This window comes from Sus scrofa, chromosome 9, assembly GCF_054392235.1.
Source record: "Sus scrofa isolate SSC_HxYL_T2T_F1_AM1 chromosome 9, Sscrofa_HxYL_maternal_Yorkshire_Landrace_v2.0, whole genome shotgun sequence".
Taxonomy (NCBI): Eukaryota; Metazoa; Chordata; class Mammalia; order Artiodactyla; family Suidae; genus Sus; species Sus scrofa.
Window position 1 is genome coordinate 110,410,138 of NC_139391.1, and position 15,139 is coordinate 110,425,276.

Genomic DNA, 15,139 nt, shown 5'->3' on the forward strand with positions numbered 1-15,139 from the left:
CCACACCCGTGGCTATGGAAGTTCCTGGGCCAGGGATTGAAGCAGAGCCACAGGTGCAATAATGCTGCCAGGAACTGCACCTGTGCCTCTGCGGCAACCTGAACTGCTGCAGTCAGATTCTTAACCCAATGCGCCATAGCAGGAACTCCTGGTTTGGTTTTCTTAACCAAGACTTGCTTTGAAGTCTAATTCTGCCCTTACTTTGAAAACTCAGGAGTTATAGACTGTGAAGTTGTCTTTTGCAGGCTGGGGGGTGGGGGGTGGGAGTAGGGGTTGGGAGGGAGTTGGGGGGGGTTGTGGGGGAGGTGGTGGCGGTGGTGAAGGTACACAAAGTTGTCACAGTCAGAAAATGGCCACTATGAGAGGTTGTGAAAACTCCGTCCCTAGAGATTAAAGAGACAGCATTTAGGCTGGTAGGGTCCAACTGAAGGAGCTGCAGAATCACTCATAGAGGGGGGTGGGGTAGGGCCTGCATTTTTTTTTTTTTTTTTGTCTTTTTAGGGCCGAAACTGCAGCATATGGAAGTTCCCTGGCTAGGGGTCAAACTGGAGCTGTGGCCACTGGCCTATGCCACAACCACACAGGATCTGAGCCGCATCTGCAACCGACACCACAGCTCACGGCAACGCTGGATCGTTAACCCACTGAGCGAGGCCAGCTATCGAACCTGCTTCCTCAAGGATGCTAGTTAGATTCGTTTTCGCTGAGCCATGTGGGAACTCAGGGGCCGCATTTCTTTATTTCAAAAAGCCCCAGAGTGATTGTGATTCAATACAATTCTCTGCATTCACCCGGAATCCCCTCCCTCAGGTCCAAAAGCCTTGTTGAGAACCGCTGTTGGACACTTCTTGCCTAAAAATCAGTCTGTGAAATTTCTCCCTGCGCTATGATTCGAAGGGCTTACTGTACCTATAACAGCTGTGCCCCAGAGGACCCTCCTAGGCCTTCGAATGGGAGAACTGGGGCTTCACCTTTTTTGTTTTTCTATCTAAGCGCACTCCGAAACAGTGTACAGACTGTGGGCATTTCAGAAAGAAGCTGAGATGGAAAAGTCTGTCTTGACACCAAAAAGAAGGTAAATCTTAACTCGGGGCACCAGGACCGGCTCTGTTGTGCATTTCAAACAATTTTGTGAGCAGTTAAATATGACGGATAATATAATTTTATATTTACAATTGCACTTTCAAAAATGCCGCTTTAATCAATCACCATTTTCAAAATCTGAAAAGGCCTTCTCACTGCTCTTTCAAATAAAAAGCCCTCACTCTTTGAAAATGGCTTGTCCTTTCTCTCAGCTGGCGTTCAAAGCTTTCCACTCGTCCGGCTCCAATGTGATCTTCCTAAGGGCCCCCTCCCACCCCCCCCTGCAACCTACTTCTATCATTTCAAACTAGCCGTCTCCTCCCTGTTACATATTCCTCTTTAATGTTGTAATAACAGCAGGGGAATTGTATCACTGCGATGATGGATGCATCTTAACTATCCCCAACTGCTGAAATTTTTTCTGTTCCCCTTCTCCAAATTTTGCCAGGAAGGTTGCAAGGGATCATCTAGTCCAGGGGTTCTCAATTTTGGCCAATCACTGGAATGTGGGATTATAAGGAGCGGGAGGGTAGAAGGTAAGGCTTTTTTTTTTTTTAATTGAGTTATAACATGCATACAAGAGAGGGCACCAATCACCAGCATGCCACCTGACAAGAGATGTACAAAACACCCTCAAGTAATCAGCGCCCCAGAAAAGCTGGAGTAAAGGAAGCTTTTAAAAAAATTCTCACTTTGGATCCCAATCCTTTGAGATTCTGATTCCTAAATGGGAGGTAAAGCCCAGAAATTTGCATGTTTAAGATCTCCCCTGGAGTTTCCCACACACCACCAGACTTGGAAACCACCAACTGACCAAAAGTTTTCAAATCGCCCCTCAGGTGTCACCTGGGGGTTGGGAGCGGAGACAGGGAGCTGTCAGACCTGCTTTCCTTGCAATCAGAGCCACGTGTATCTCCTTCTCACTTGGGACCTCCTTCGGTGGGGTAAAAAACAATCCCTTAATCCTCAATTCTGGTGCTCGCCATTTGTTTTTTGTCTTTTTGCCATTTCTTGGGCCGCTCCCGAGACATATGGAGGTTCCCAGACTAGGGGTCTAATCCGAGCTGTAGCTGCCAGCCTATGTCAGAGCCACAGCAACGCGGGATCAGAGCCGCGTCTGCAATCTACACCACAGCTCACGGCAACGCCGGATCTTTAACCCACTGAGCAAGGCCAAGGATTGAACCCGCAACCTCATGGTTCCTAGTCGGATTCATTAACCACTGCGCCACGACGGGAACTCCTAATCCTCAATTCTGAAACCCACCTATATCAGTCAGTGTTCAGTCCAAGACGTGGAACCCGACTAGGATGGCTATGAATAGATGCACATATGTACCTATTTATCTATGGATCTACTCCACATATTTGACCTTTTGCAACAGCAATTACTGGTTAAACGCCCTCTAGCAGACTGTTGTTTTTGCATTCCATGCTGGCGCATTAAGTCCACAGGGCAGGCAGTGGGAAGGAAAGGACAGAAAGTGGCAGAACCAAGAACAATCTGGAACCCACAAGCCTTAACTGGAACCTCATGAGGACTGACTAAAATCCTGTCCGTTCTTGTTGCCTTTGACTTTGAGGCCACTCAAGTCCCCCAGAACCCAGGGCCCTGCATCAAGGAGCTAAACACACATACCTGGCCTAAGAGTCCAAGAGGCTGAAGGAGGATCCAAGAGAAGATGGAGCAATTGCAGGCCTGGCCACTGCCTGTGCCAAGGAGGTGAGCAGCACACCGTGCAGGACAATGCATGTGTTACAAAATGGCTGCAGCTACCCCTCCATCCTCCAGATCCTGAATCCCTCAGTGGCCCATCCAATGAGCAACCCACAGGACAGGGAATTCTGGGAAATGTAGTTCAGTCCACCCAGGTCGACACCTGACAAGCCACCCCCGCCCCCTTCTTATCACTGGTTTTCAAGCTTGGCTGCACACTGGAACCACACTCGAGGTTTTAAAAAGCTGAAGTTCCCGTTGTGGCTTAATGGGATTGACAGTGTCTCTGTAGCAGCAGGGACATGGGTTCAACCCCCCGTCCGGGGTGAGGGTGGAGGGGCAGTGGGTTAAGGGTCTGGCATTGCCGCAGCTGTGGCGTTTGTTGCAGCTCTGGCTGGGATTTGATCCCTGGCCTGGGAAGAATGAAAACAAACAAACAAAAAACTGATGTCAGGCCTGCCATCAGGATATGTGGAGGCTCCCCAGGTCACCCCAATATGCAGTTAAGTTTGACAGACCTATGTGAACCTCAGTGCTATCCTCAACCAGGAGCCCCAGAAGATAAGGTCTATTCTCATTTTGCCAAGAGGAGCATGAAAAGATCTGGTCCTAAAATGTTTTCCTCCTCATCCTGCCTTTCTGCACCTGTCTGTCCTCCCTTCTTGAACCGAGCCACCACGAAGCCCTTCTTGGTCATCCTCCTGGTCTCAGGGCAGCAGGAGAACGGTGCGCAGACCCAGAGGTCATTCCAAAGCCACCAAGCTCACAGTGAACTGGAGATTGGAAGTTTTGACTCTTAAGTGTCTAAATAAAACATCTCTTCCTCCTAGGCATTGACTAATAAAATGATTAATAAATGATGAATAAAATGATTCACAGCAAAGCGGTCAGTGAACACTTAACCATACGCAAGTATTGGCAAGAGCCAGTGCTGTGGGCATGTGGGTGGTTGAACTGCCACTTTTTTTCTGGCCCCGCCCATGACATGTAGAAGTTCTCGGGGTAGGATCGAACCAACACTACAGAAGTGACCTGAGCCATAGCAGCGACAACGCTGGATCCTTAATCTGCTGCACTGCAAGGAAACTCCTGCCGAGTCTTTCTTAAGGATTGCTGAACATGAAGTCCAAAAGGAGCCACTGCAGGAAAGGAAGTGGGAAAAGTGGTAGGGGGCTGGAAGAGCATGGGTTCAAGTTCCTGTGATGATGCCACTAACTAGCCAAGGAGCCTCGGCCAGGTCATTTGAGGCCTGAGTATTGCCCCACCATGGGGCCAGGAAGCATTAGAAGAGGAAGAGCTGTGAAAGAGCTTGGAGAGAAGAAGGTCCCAGAGCATGGACATTTGTGTGCGCAAGGCAACAGTGTTAACTCTGCCTCACCACTGCTCAGGGAACGGTTATCTAGACTACACTACGGATTTCTTAGGCCCTTTGCTTCCCTTTATCTAAGATGTGGTTATTTCTAATGAGATCTGCTGAAGTGTGAAAACAACACAATTGGTAAAAATAAGGTCTTTGGGATTTCCCTGGGGTTTCTCTTTCGTATGTTCTCCCTCTCGTCTGTATTACAGCAGACAGCTGAACGCTGTGGAGCCTCCCCAATCTATACTCTACAAGTTTACACAGGGAGAATCTTTCTAAGAAATAACAACAAAATAAACTTTCAGAGCATCTCCGTAAAATAAAACTGGGGAAGGGAGTTCCAGTCGTGGCTCAGTGGAAACGAGAATCCGACTAGGATCCATGAAGTTGCGGGTTCGATCCCTGGCCTCGCTCAGTGGGTTAAGGATCCAGCATTGCTGTGAGCTGAGGTGTAGGTCGCAGACAGCTGCTTGGATCTGGCATTGCTGTGGCTGTGGCGTAGGCCGGCAGCAACAGCTCTGATTAGACCCCTGGCCTTGGAACCTCTATAGGCTGTGGGTGTGGCCCTAAAAAGACAAAAACCAAACCAAAACAAAACAAAAAAACTGGGGAAGGATCAGGCAGTGCCATAATATTTTTACTGACCCATGTTTATTGTTGAAGGTTGTTTGCAACTGCATTAGATTTTCAGCTTTTAAGCCTGAGGGCTGGTCTGACTCTTGATCCTCCTTTATTTGGATCGCCAGCAGTGCTTAGGGCAGTGCAGCAGAAAGGACGTTAGGGAGTTTCCATCGTGGTGCAGCAGAAAACAATCCAACTGCGGTTCAATTCCTGGTCTCGCTCAGTGGGTTAAGGACCTGGCGTTGCCGAGACCCGAGGTGTAGGTGGCAGACATGGCTTGGATCTGATGTTGCTGCAGCTGATGTTGCTGTGGCTGTGGAGTAGGCTGGCAGCTGTAGCTCCAGTAGAACCCCTAGCCTGCGAACCTCCATATGCTGAGGGTGCAGCCCCAAAAAGCGAAAAAAAAAAAAAAGGATGTTGGAGGTGGGGGTCCAGAGTTTCAGATGCTGGGTGTAGCTCTGGTCCTCAAAAATCACTTTAATCCATAGCTCAGCCTCAGTTTCCTGGGAGTTGTCATGGGCATATATCTGGAGAAAACCATAATTCAAAAAGATACATGCACCCCAAGTTCATTGCAGCACTAGAGACAACAGCAAGTCCAGGAAGCAACCTAAACGTCCATCAACAGAGGAATGGATAAAGAAGATGTGGTACCTACATACAATGGAATATTACTTGACCATAAAAAGAATGAAATAATGCCATTTGTAGCAACAAGGATGAACCTAGAGATTATCATACTGAACGAAGTCAGAGAAAGACAAATATCGTATTATATCACTTATATGTGGAATCTAACAAAAATGACACAAAAAACTTATTTATAAAACAGAAACTCATAGATTTTAAGGCCAATCTTATGGTTACCATAGGTGAAACCGTTCAGGGGAGGGAAAAATTGGAAAGGTGGGAATAACATACACACACTCCTGTATAAAACAGATGATTAATGAGAACCTGCTGCATAGCACAGGAAAATCTACTCAATAGTTTGTAATAACTGATATGGGAAAAAAGAATGGATCTCTTTATATGTATGACTGATTCACTTTGCTGATACGACATTGTAAGTCAACTGTACTCCAATTAAATTAAATTAAAAAAATAAAGTGCAAGTTATCTACATTCTGGGATTATTGAGTAGTGCTAATAGAGACAATGTGTGGGAAAATTCTTCTGTGACCCCGAAGTGTAGCACCGGTGGGAGATATGTGCTGAGAGCTGTCACTTCTCAAGAACGAGGTACCGGCTGACTTTCTCCTTGAGGACAGGGAGGAACAGAGCGGAGGTGGTCGACCCTGGTGCAGATGCATGGAGGCGACATGGCAGGTGAAGTCCCTAGGAGCCTGCAGAGTGACAGCAGTGGCTTTCTCACTACCTATCTGTGCTCCTTCTGCGGCTCCAAGCTGTATGCTGGCCTGGTCCCTTGTTTATTCATTCAACTGTTCATCAAGTGGTTTATTGAGTATCTACTCCGTGCCAGGCCCCATGCCAGGGGTTGAGAATTGAACAGTGAGGAGTTCCCGTTGTGGCGCAGTGGAAACGAATCTGGCTAGGAACCATGAGGTTGCAGGTTCGATCCCTGGCCTTGCTCAGTGGGTTAAGGATCCGGTGTTGCCATGAACTGTGGTGTAGGTCACAGACATGGCTCAGATCTGGTGTTGCTGTGGCTATAGCATGGGCTGGCAGCTGTAGCTCCAATTAGGCCTCTAGCCTGGAAACCTGCATATGCCTTGGGTGTGGCCCTGAAAAGCAAAAAAAAAAAAAAAAGAGAGAGAGAATTGAACAGTGAGCCAAAAAACCAGAGGAGTTTTTTGCCCTCATGGAGTTGATCTACCCGGTTTACTCCCAGACAGGTTTGGACTCAAGCTGATGCACAGACAGAGGTGGACAACTGGCTTCATGTAAAGCCCCAGGGACAGATGTAAATGTGTGTTTTAGTGAGGTGCTAGCTTGAAGCGAAAAAATATCAAAACCTTGAGGCCATGTCTATTAAGAAAAAGAAGGAACGGTGAATCCCCACCAGCCCCCATTCAGTTTTTCCTTATTGAGCCCTGAGCTCAGGTTTCCAGAGTCCTGCTCTTTATGAGTCAACCCTTTACTGAAACAGACTCTCAGCTAATAGTCATTATTCACACTAAGGTGGTGAATGCTCTGATGAAAGCCTCGAGGTCAAGGAACGATGTCCTGGCTGGAGGGACAGGTATGCCCGTGGTCACCCTAAAATCACACTAGGGAAGCCACTCAGGCTGGCATTTGCAGGAACAACAGAGGTGGCGAAAGTGGGGGGCTACCAGCAGGGATAGGTTCCCCTCAGCAAACCCTGTGCTCTTTAAAGAAGCCCCCAGATCACAGAAAAGTGAGGGCAGGAGCAATGGGCTGTTGTCAGGGTTCCAGCTTTTGTTGTTTAGGTGAGGAGGGTTTGTAGGTGCTTAAAACATTAGGAAAAGCAAGGAACTAGGTAATTAACCACATAAATGAAAGGCGAGAACAAAGAAAGACCAGGGGAGTCTTCAGCAGCCAGAAGCCAGAAAATCTCCCTCAATCAAAGCTCTTCTTGCTCAATTTTGACCAAGCCCCACTGGCACATTTCCAGCTGGAATTACAGTATTTCTCTTCCTGAGAGAAGTAAGATATATTTTATAATAAGATTCCCCCCACCAACCCCAGCAAAAGCCAAATTCCTGAAAGACTGTAGGTAATGTGAACCCCAAGCGGACTCATTAAAGGAAAACTTGATATTGCAAAATAAAACACACTCAAACCCACATGAAACAAATGTACTGCACTGGGAATGATTAGAAGGCAAACATGGGGAGTTCCCACTGTGGCGCAGTGGAAATGAATCCGACCAGTATCCATGAGGACACAGGTTTGATCCCTGGCCTCGCTTAGTGGGTCGGGGATCCAGCGTTGCTGTGAGCTGTGGTGTAGGTCACAGACATGGTTCAGAATCTGAGTTGCCATGGCTGTGGCGTAGGCCAGCAGCTATAACTCCAATTTTTTTTTTTTTTTTTTTTTTTGCCTTTTTGTCTTTTTAGGGCCACACCAGCAGCACATGGAGGTTCCCAGGCTAAGAGTCTAATTGGAGCTGTAGCTGCCAGCTTACAGCAACGAGGGATCCAAGCTGTGTCTGTGCCCTTCACCACAGCTCACGGCAACGCTGGATCCTTAACCCACTGAGCAAGGCCAGGGATCGAACCCACGTCTTCATGGATGCTGGTTGGGTTCATTAACCACTGAGCCACAATGGGAACTGCTACAGCTCTGATTTGACCCCTAGCCTGGGAACCTCCATATGCCTTGGGTGTGGCCCTACAAAGCAGGAAGGAAAAAAAAAAAAAAAAGGTGGATACCTGGAGGAGTCAGAGAACCTCACTGGACCCTCCCTGTCGCCCACTCTGTGTATCTGTCCTAATCACAGCCCCTCCCTCCTTCCAAAGTAGCCACTAAGTTCTTGACTTAGTCTTTACTTCCTTGTGGTTATTTATTTATTTTGCTTTTTAGGGCCATACCTGAGACATAATAAGGTTCCCAGGATAGGGGTGAACTGGAGCTGCAGCCCCAGGCCTATGCCACAGCCACAGGAATGCCGAGATCTGAGCCACGTTGTAACCTACACCACAGCTCACGGCAACACCAGATCCTTAACCCACGGGGCAAGGCCAGGGATCGAACCCACATCCTCATGGATACTAGTCGGGTTTGCTATTGCTGAGCCACAAGGGGAACTCCTTCCTTGTGTTTATTTATGGTTTAATCACCCTTGTGTGTACCCTCACGACTGTAGTTTAGTTTTGCCCATTTTTATATGGCTTTGAAGCTGCTTCTAAGTGACCGTTTCCTATTTCCTTTTCCTACAATACATCTGTTGAAGACTCTAACCTGGCATTTAACCTGCAGTTTCCTACTGTCTGGACTTTGACTTTGCCCTTGGTGAATGCCCAGGTACACTAATTTTTTTTTGTGTGTGTGGTCTTTTTAAGGCTGCACCTGAGGCATGTGAAGGTTCCCAGGCTAGGGGTTGAATTGGAACAGCCACAGCAGGCCTATGCCACAGCCACAGCAATGCCAGATCTGAACCACATCTGTGACCAACACCACAGCTCATGGCAACACCTGAGCCTTAACTCCCTGAGCAAGGCCAGGGATCAAACCCACATCCTCATGGATGCTAGGTGGATTTGTTTCTGCTGCGCCACAACAGGAACTCCCCAAATGCACTCATTCTTAATGCAAATAATTATCCACTTAAAAAAAGAAACCTTATGCAAGCCATGTTCTTAAGGAGGGCACAACCCACCATAATCACTTTCTTGTGAGTATGTGGGCAAAGGGAGTGCTTACAATAGAGGTAATGAGGCAGGGAGAAAAATGTGATCTGGGGGAGCCCTCTGGGGAACGAGTGATTTATGATTTTTTTGGTAATTGAAAGTGACCGGAGAATGCCTCTCTTTCCTATCTTCCACTATAGTTTGCTTTAGTAGGAAACACATTTGCAGTGGGGTTTGGCATCACGCTAGGCTCCAGGGCCCAGGCTGTATACCATTCGGTTTTATCAGAGATGACTGCATAATAGGAGCCCAGACGTAGTAAAAACCTAAGGAATCTAAACCACTAGCCAGACTCACCAAACGTAATAAATATAAATGATAGATGAAAGGAAGATAGATCTGGCCATTTACTTATGGTTTGGAGCAATAAAAGTAAGCTTTAAATTTTTTCTTTTCGGTAATCTTAGCAGGCAGTCTCACGAACATACTTAGTAGGATTTTCAAAAGGCTTCATCAAGTATTGACTTAATAAAGAAGTGCATCCACTTAACGGTGACCTCCAGACACCCCCAATAAGTCCAGGACCCTAAATCATATGCTCCAGGGTTATGGCACCCACGTGGTGGAAAAAGCAATGAATGGGGTCGTACTCAGAGACAGAAGGTTTTTTTAAGGCTTAAAATTAAATATGTATGGGGTCTGTTTCGATGTGTACAGGGAAAAAAATTCCCCAACTGACGGATACAATAAAAAATTCAAAAGTCAAGGCCCTCTTCAAACCCACTGGGCCACTGACCCCACCTTCAAAACTTTATGGCAAAAACAAAACAAACAAACAAAAAAACTTTACAGCAGCGGTAGTTGTACAGCCGCAAAAGAGGCCTGAAAGACATGGCGGGCAGGGGTGGGGACTAAGAGAAATTAGGCAGAGGCCTTAACAGATGACATTCTGGTTCTCTATTCTTATTTCTCCCCTCGGTTCTTTCAGGGATTGTATTTGGGAAAGCAATCGCGGTTCTGCAGCCTCCTTCCTGTTCACGGTGGAGAGGACATGGGGACGGGAAGGGGGGAAAGATGATCAGGAGAAGGACTTCAGGCAGATTTGACAGCCACACCGCTTTCTCCCCTGGGCTCAGGGAAAATCTACTTGAAATATTGGGTTCCTGCTTTTATTTATTTATTTGTCTTTTGTCCTTTTTTTAGGGCCGCTCTCGTGGCATACGGAAGTTCCCAGGCTAGGGGTTTAATTGACGCTGTAGCCACCGGCCTACGCCACAGCCACACGAGATCCGAGCCACGTCGGCGACCTACTCCACAGCTCATGGCAACGCCAGATCCTTAATCCACGAGCAAGGCCAGGGATCGAACCCGCAACCTCATGGTCCCTAGTCAGATTCATTTCTGCGGCGCCACAACGGGAACTCCGGGTTCCTGCTTTTAGAGTGTAGATGGTAAAGTGATTTCCAACCCTGGTTTTCACAATGCTCTAGGGTATTTCCAATGATGACAATGTGTGTGTTTAAAATTCTCAAAACCAAATTAATTGTAATTCACTGAAAAGGCAAATATGATTCAGAAGCTTTTTCTTAGTTATTGTCTAGTCTATCTTTCTGAAATGCCTGATGCTCTTTCTTAGAATTCCTTCCTGCCTGGACTCAGGGACATGGTTACTCTGATGTTTCAAGTCTAACCTTCCTGGCTGGTTCCTGCTGCTCTTCCAGGCCTCATCTCTGGATCACTGGAAATACTGCAGGGTTCTTCCCTGAACCTTTTTTCTTGTCCCTGCTCCGCACCACCCCAGCCCCCACCCCAACCCCCTTCACGGATTTCTCAAGATTTCCAACTCCAGCCTCTACAAGCCACGCATTGTATGAGACACCCCCACCATGTGAAATTCCTGAAGGACAGGCTGGGCTGGGACCCCACGGGGATGCTCACAGACAGACGAGAACTTGGAAAGGGGATTCAATCTATCATGCCTTCCGGGATTCTAGGAACTCACTTCTCAGGCTGGGTCGGGCTCAGTCGAAGCACATTACATGCATTATGGTATTTAATCTTCACACTGTCTCTCTGAGGGGGCATGATTATACACCCATTTCCTACACGTGAGATTTAAGCTAGGAGGGGGCGGGCACTAGACAGGGCAAACCTGAGCTGCGAATCATCACGCTCTTCTGTCTGAAGCAGGAGGTTTTGCTCTGTGCTTCTGGACAAACAGACTGGCTGGATCAGGGCCTGGCAGGGAAGTGAGCCTGAACTGTCACAATGTAGGAGTAACCCATCAAAAGGACTGGGGGCTCAACGTGTGTGTGTGTGTGTGTGTGTGTGTATGTGTGTGTCTGTGTCGGTGGGTGACTTACCTTGGATGATTGTGGCAGGAAGTGGGGTGTGATCAAAGAGACAGAAAAATGCTTATAGGAATCAGCAGTTGCCCTCAGATAAATCTTATAACCCAGGTCCCTGCCTACACACACGGCTCTATTCCTACTGGGGTGCACGGAGTTAAAAACAAAACAACCCTTGAAACAGAAGCCTAATTATCCCTGGCAATTTATTAAATAACTAGGGTTTTCTAGGCCTTGTTAAAATGAATGTTTAGTGTATTTTCTTATCCTCTGACGTGCACTTCTTCACTTGTCAGCACCTGCTGGCAGCAGCTGGAGTCACCGGGCCAATTTTGCTGTATGTGCAAAATCAATTTGATCCCCCCCAAGATAAAAATCAGTAAACTGATTAAGTTACAATTAAGGTATGTCATTGAAAGCACAGACAACAAGAAAAGGCTGAGGAGGACAGGTCCTGAGGTCACCCCTGACTTCCTTCTACTCAAATGCAATGATTCCCCCCCACTCCCCACCCCGCCACCGTTCTCCTTGCCTGCTCTACTGTATGTGATATTCTGGGCGAGCAACAAGATACCTCCTACTTCTTGAAATTCTCTCCTCTTTTGGCTTCCATCATGCTGTCCTTATGCCAGGTTCCCTTCCTGGCTCTTGTACTAGTTCTATAACCGATAATCTGTTCATCCATCTCTCCATCCATCCATACATTCATCCATTCATCCATTTTATAGATGTTTAATGACCCAATGTGCCAGGCACTAGAAAAAATGACAGAGTATATGTATGCCTCGTTTCACAGTTGAAAATGCTTTTATGTTATTTCATTAGTTTCTTGCTACAACCATGTGAAGTGCTGTTGGTACCTTCATTGTACAGAGGAGGAAACAGGCTCTGAGAGGATCTGGAATTTATTCATAACAGCATAGCCAGCAGGTGGCAGAGTCTGGACAGGAATTCAGGTTTTCATGCTAGTAAAGAATTCACACTGGCACTCTCTTACATACTGGTCAAGTAGAATTGCTCGACTGGTTTCATAATTCCTAATTAAATGTCATGATTCAGTCAATACCTATTCGTTGAAACTGGGCTAGGCTCTGGGGATGCAAAGTCTGGGGCCCTGCCTTCACAGAGCCTGTGGCCTAGGAGGGGAAACAGACATTAATTATATGTTCACACCACAAACATTTGTTTTTAAGGTATGAGGGAGAGTGGACCTAGTTATGAAAGTCAGGAGGTCTTTCAGGAAGAAGTAATCATTTAAGATGCACTTGGGAGGATGAGTCAGAGCTTTGGGAAGAGGGGATGAAAGAAAATCATATACAGAGAAGGAAAAACATGTGCAAGGGCCCTGGGGCAGGAAGACCCAATGTGCTGAAATTTTAAAGACTAGCTTGACTGGCATGTACAGAGTGAAAGGGAGCCCGGCATAGGATGTGCTTCAGATCACGCAAGACTTTGTGGCCATGGCAGGGATTTTTACTTTTAGCTTAAGAGCAATGGGCAGCCACAAGTTAAGAAGATGATACAATTAATTGTTTTGATTCTACCTTCTGTGTGCAGAATGAACTGTACGGGAGCAAGAGTGGAAGCAGGGAAAACAGCTGGAGGGCTTTTGTGGTTGTCCAGGCGAGAGGTGATGACAGCTTGGACCAGGGTGGTGGTGGTGGTGGAAATGGAGAGAAGAATCCCCTGGGTGCCCTCTGCTCTGCTCCAGCCCGTTTTCTCCCTAAACCCTGTCACCAGAGGGTGCTCACGAATTTGCGGTACATGGAAGCTTGTCCACACTTCCGGGCTCTGCGCAGTCTCCTCTTCCGGGAAGCCTTCTCCAGACTGTGGCAGTCCTCCGAGCTCTTTCAGAAGCTGAGTCTGTCTTCTGCATTGTCCCTTTTACACCTGCTTCTTCTCTATGGCTTGGCTGTTCTCCGGTCCATTCCTGAAGATGCCTTCATTTCTCTTGTCTTGCTTTCTCCCTTTGGAAAGTAAATGCTTTGTTGGCATTTGCTGAATGGTATCAACAGGGCTCCTTTGGAAATTACATTTGTAAATGATTACTCATGCCAAGTGCCTTTTTAATTTTTTCCCCTAAATTAAACACTGGTTGTTTAAATCTGTCTTCATGATCTTGTTCTATCAAAACGTATGTCCCAATTTTTCTATTATTTCCTCTAAACTCTTTCCCATATATCTCCTAGAAGAGAGCAGTGTCAGGGGGAATGGAGTTGGGGGTGGGGGGAGGGGCCGCGGGGTTGTAATTAAACGGGCAATCTGACCAGAATTCCTATACCTTTTAATGGGGTATTTGATTAATCCTTTCCACAGGCACCATTATTCATGCCTTGATGGAATCTCATTTTATAGCCCTTAATACATGGACCCAATTTATCCACATCACATTGTATTCGAATACTTGTCATCCAAGTTATTAGCTATCTCCTTCCCAGTGTAAAATCATCAGCAAGTTTGATTAGCTTATTCCCGGGGGATGATAGGGGAGATAAGAACAGACACAGTGCAATACGACCACCAGTGGGCCTGCATCCTCAAGTGCAGGCAGCTGAATGGAATCCATTGATGGAGCTGAGGGGGGCCACACAGACAACTGCCCCCACGAGAGGGTGTCCGTGTGGGAGCCAGGAGCCACAGCTGCAAAGGGCCGATGGCGGCCGTGCCTGGTGGTACCGAACCATCGTCTGGAATGGGATCACTTTATTTATTTTTGGTGACCCCCTTGAAATGTGGACATTTCCGGGCCGGGGATCGAACCCACACCACAGCAGCCACCCGAGACACAGCAGTGACAACGCTGGATCCTGAACCCGCTGAACCACCACTGAACTCCCTGGGATCACTTTCATAAAAAGGAGCGAGGCTTCTCCCCTCCTGCTTCCTAACATCCCCTGTCGCCCAGGGGACATCCCCTGTCCCCTGAGAGGCACAGCTCTGACAGTCCTCTTTATTCCAGGGCAGCACGGCAGCCTGAAATCCCTGTTCTTTCCCTTGTTCTTTCAGGCCAGATCGTCTAGAGGGAGAAGCATGCACCGTGCTGTTTATGGCTCTCTCACCAGTGCAGACTTAGCTCTAAGCAGCCAGCCCCTCCTTCCTCTTCTCTGGAGCCATGGGATTCATAAGTGGCTTCAGTCCTTTGTCAGCAAGAGAGAAGGGGCCTGCATGACCCCTACTAGACAGGGGACTCAAGTCCACAGAGGGTTCCCTATGCCTCTGCCCCACCCCACCACCTCTCTCAGCCCCATCAGGCAAAACTCGCACAGCCCCCTCTGGGACCTTTTTAAACATTCTCACCATCTTTCCACCCAAGGCCCTCTAGTATTATCCGGGTGCTTTTCTGCACAGCAAGAGGACAGTGACAGAGGCTCCCTCTTCGGGGTGGCCCTCCTTCACGAGGTGGAGCCTCCTTCCCTTCCCCTTGAGTGTGGACTGGACTGAATGCCTAGTTTCTAACGAAGTCGGAATCAAGACGTGACTGATCGTGTGTCACTTCTGAGAGGAGGTCACAAAAGGCATTGTGAGGCCCCCTCTTCCTTCCCCAGGTTGTTGGCTCTTCCTTCCCCATGTTGTGAGCAGCCCCTGCAGGAGGCCTCAGGTACTGAGAGCGAGGAACTGAGGCCTCCTGCCAACAGCCAGCTGAGGGGCCAGCCTGGAGACGGGCCTCCCAGCACCTGCCAAGCCTTCAGAGGACAGCAGCTCTGGATGACAGCTTGACTGCAACCTCAAGAGAGAT

The 15,139-nt window shown here is 47.7% G+C and overlaps 1 protein-coding gene and 1 long non-coding RNA gene across 26 annotated transcripts in view; one reads left to right on the top strand and one right to left on the bottom strand.

Annotated features, from left to right (window-relative positions):
- ATXN7L1 (ataxin 7 like 1) overlaps positions 1–15,139 on the bottom strand; it is a 462,010-nt gene that overhangs the window by 138,779 nt on the left and 308,092 nt on the right. The window contains exon 1 of one of the 25 annotated variants that reach the window (XM_084977366.1): positions 2,723–2,956. The exons of the other annotated variants lie outside the window; for them this stretch is intronic. Within the exon in view, the coding sequence (XP_084833492.1) occupies positions 2,723–2,836 (114 nt within the window). The 5' untranslated portion in view covers positions 2,837–2,956. Of the gene's footprint in view, positions 1–2,722; positions 2,957–15,139 lie in introns of those variants that run through there. 25 annotated transcript variants of the gene reach the window in all.
- LOC146400079 (uncharacterized) lies at positions 1,627–5,906 on the top strand. Its single transcript, XR_014816103.1, has 2 exons — positions 1,627–4,575; positions 5,006–5,906. It is a non-coding gene; the product is annotated as an uncharacterized LOC146400079 (long non-coding RNA).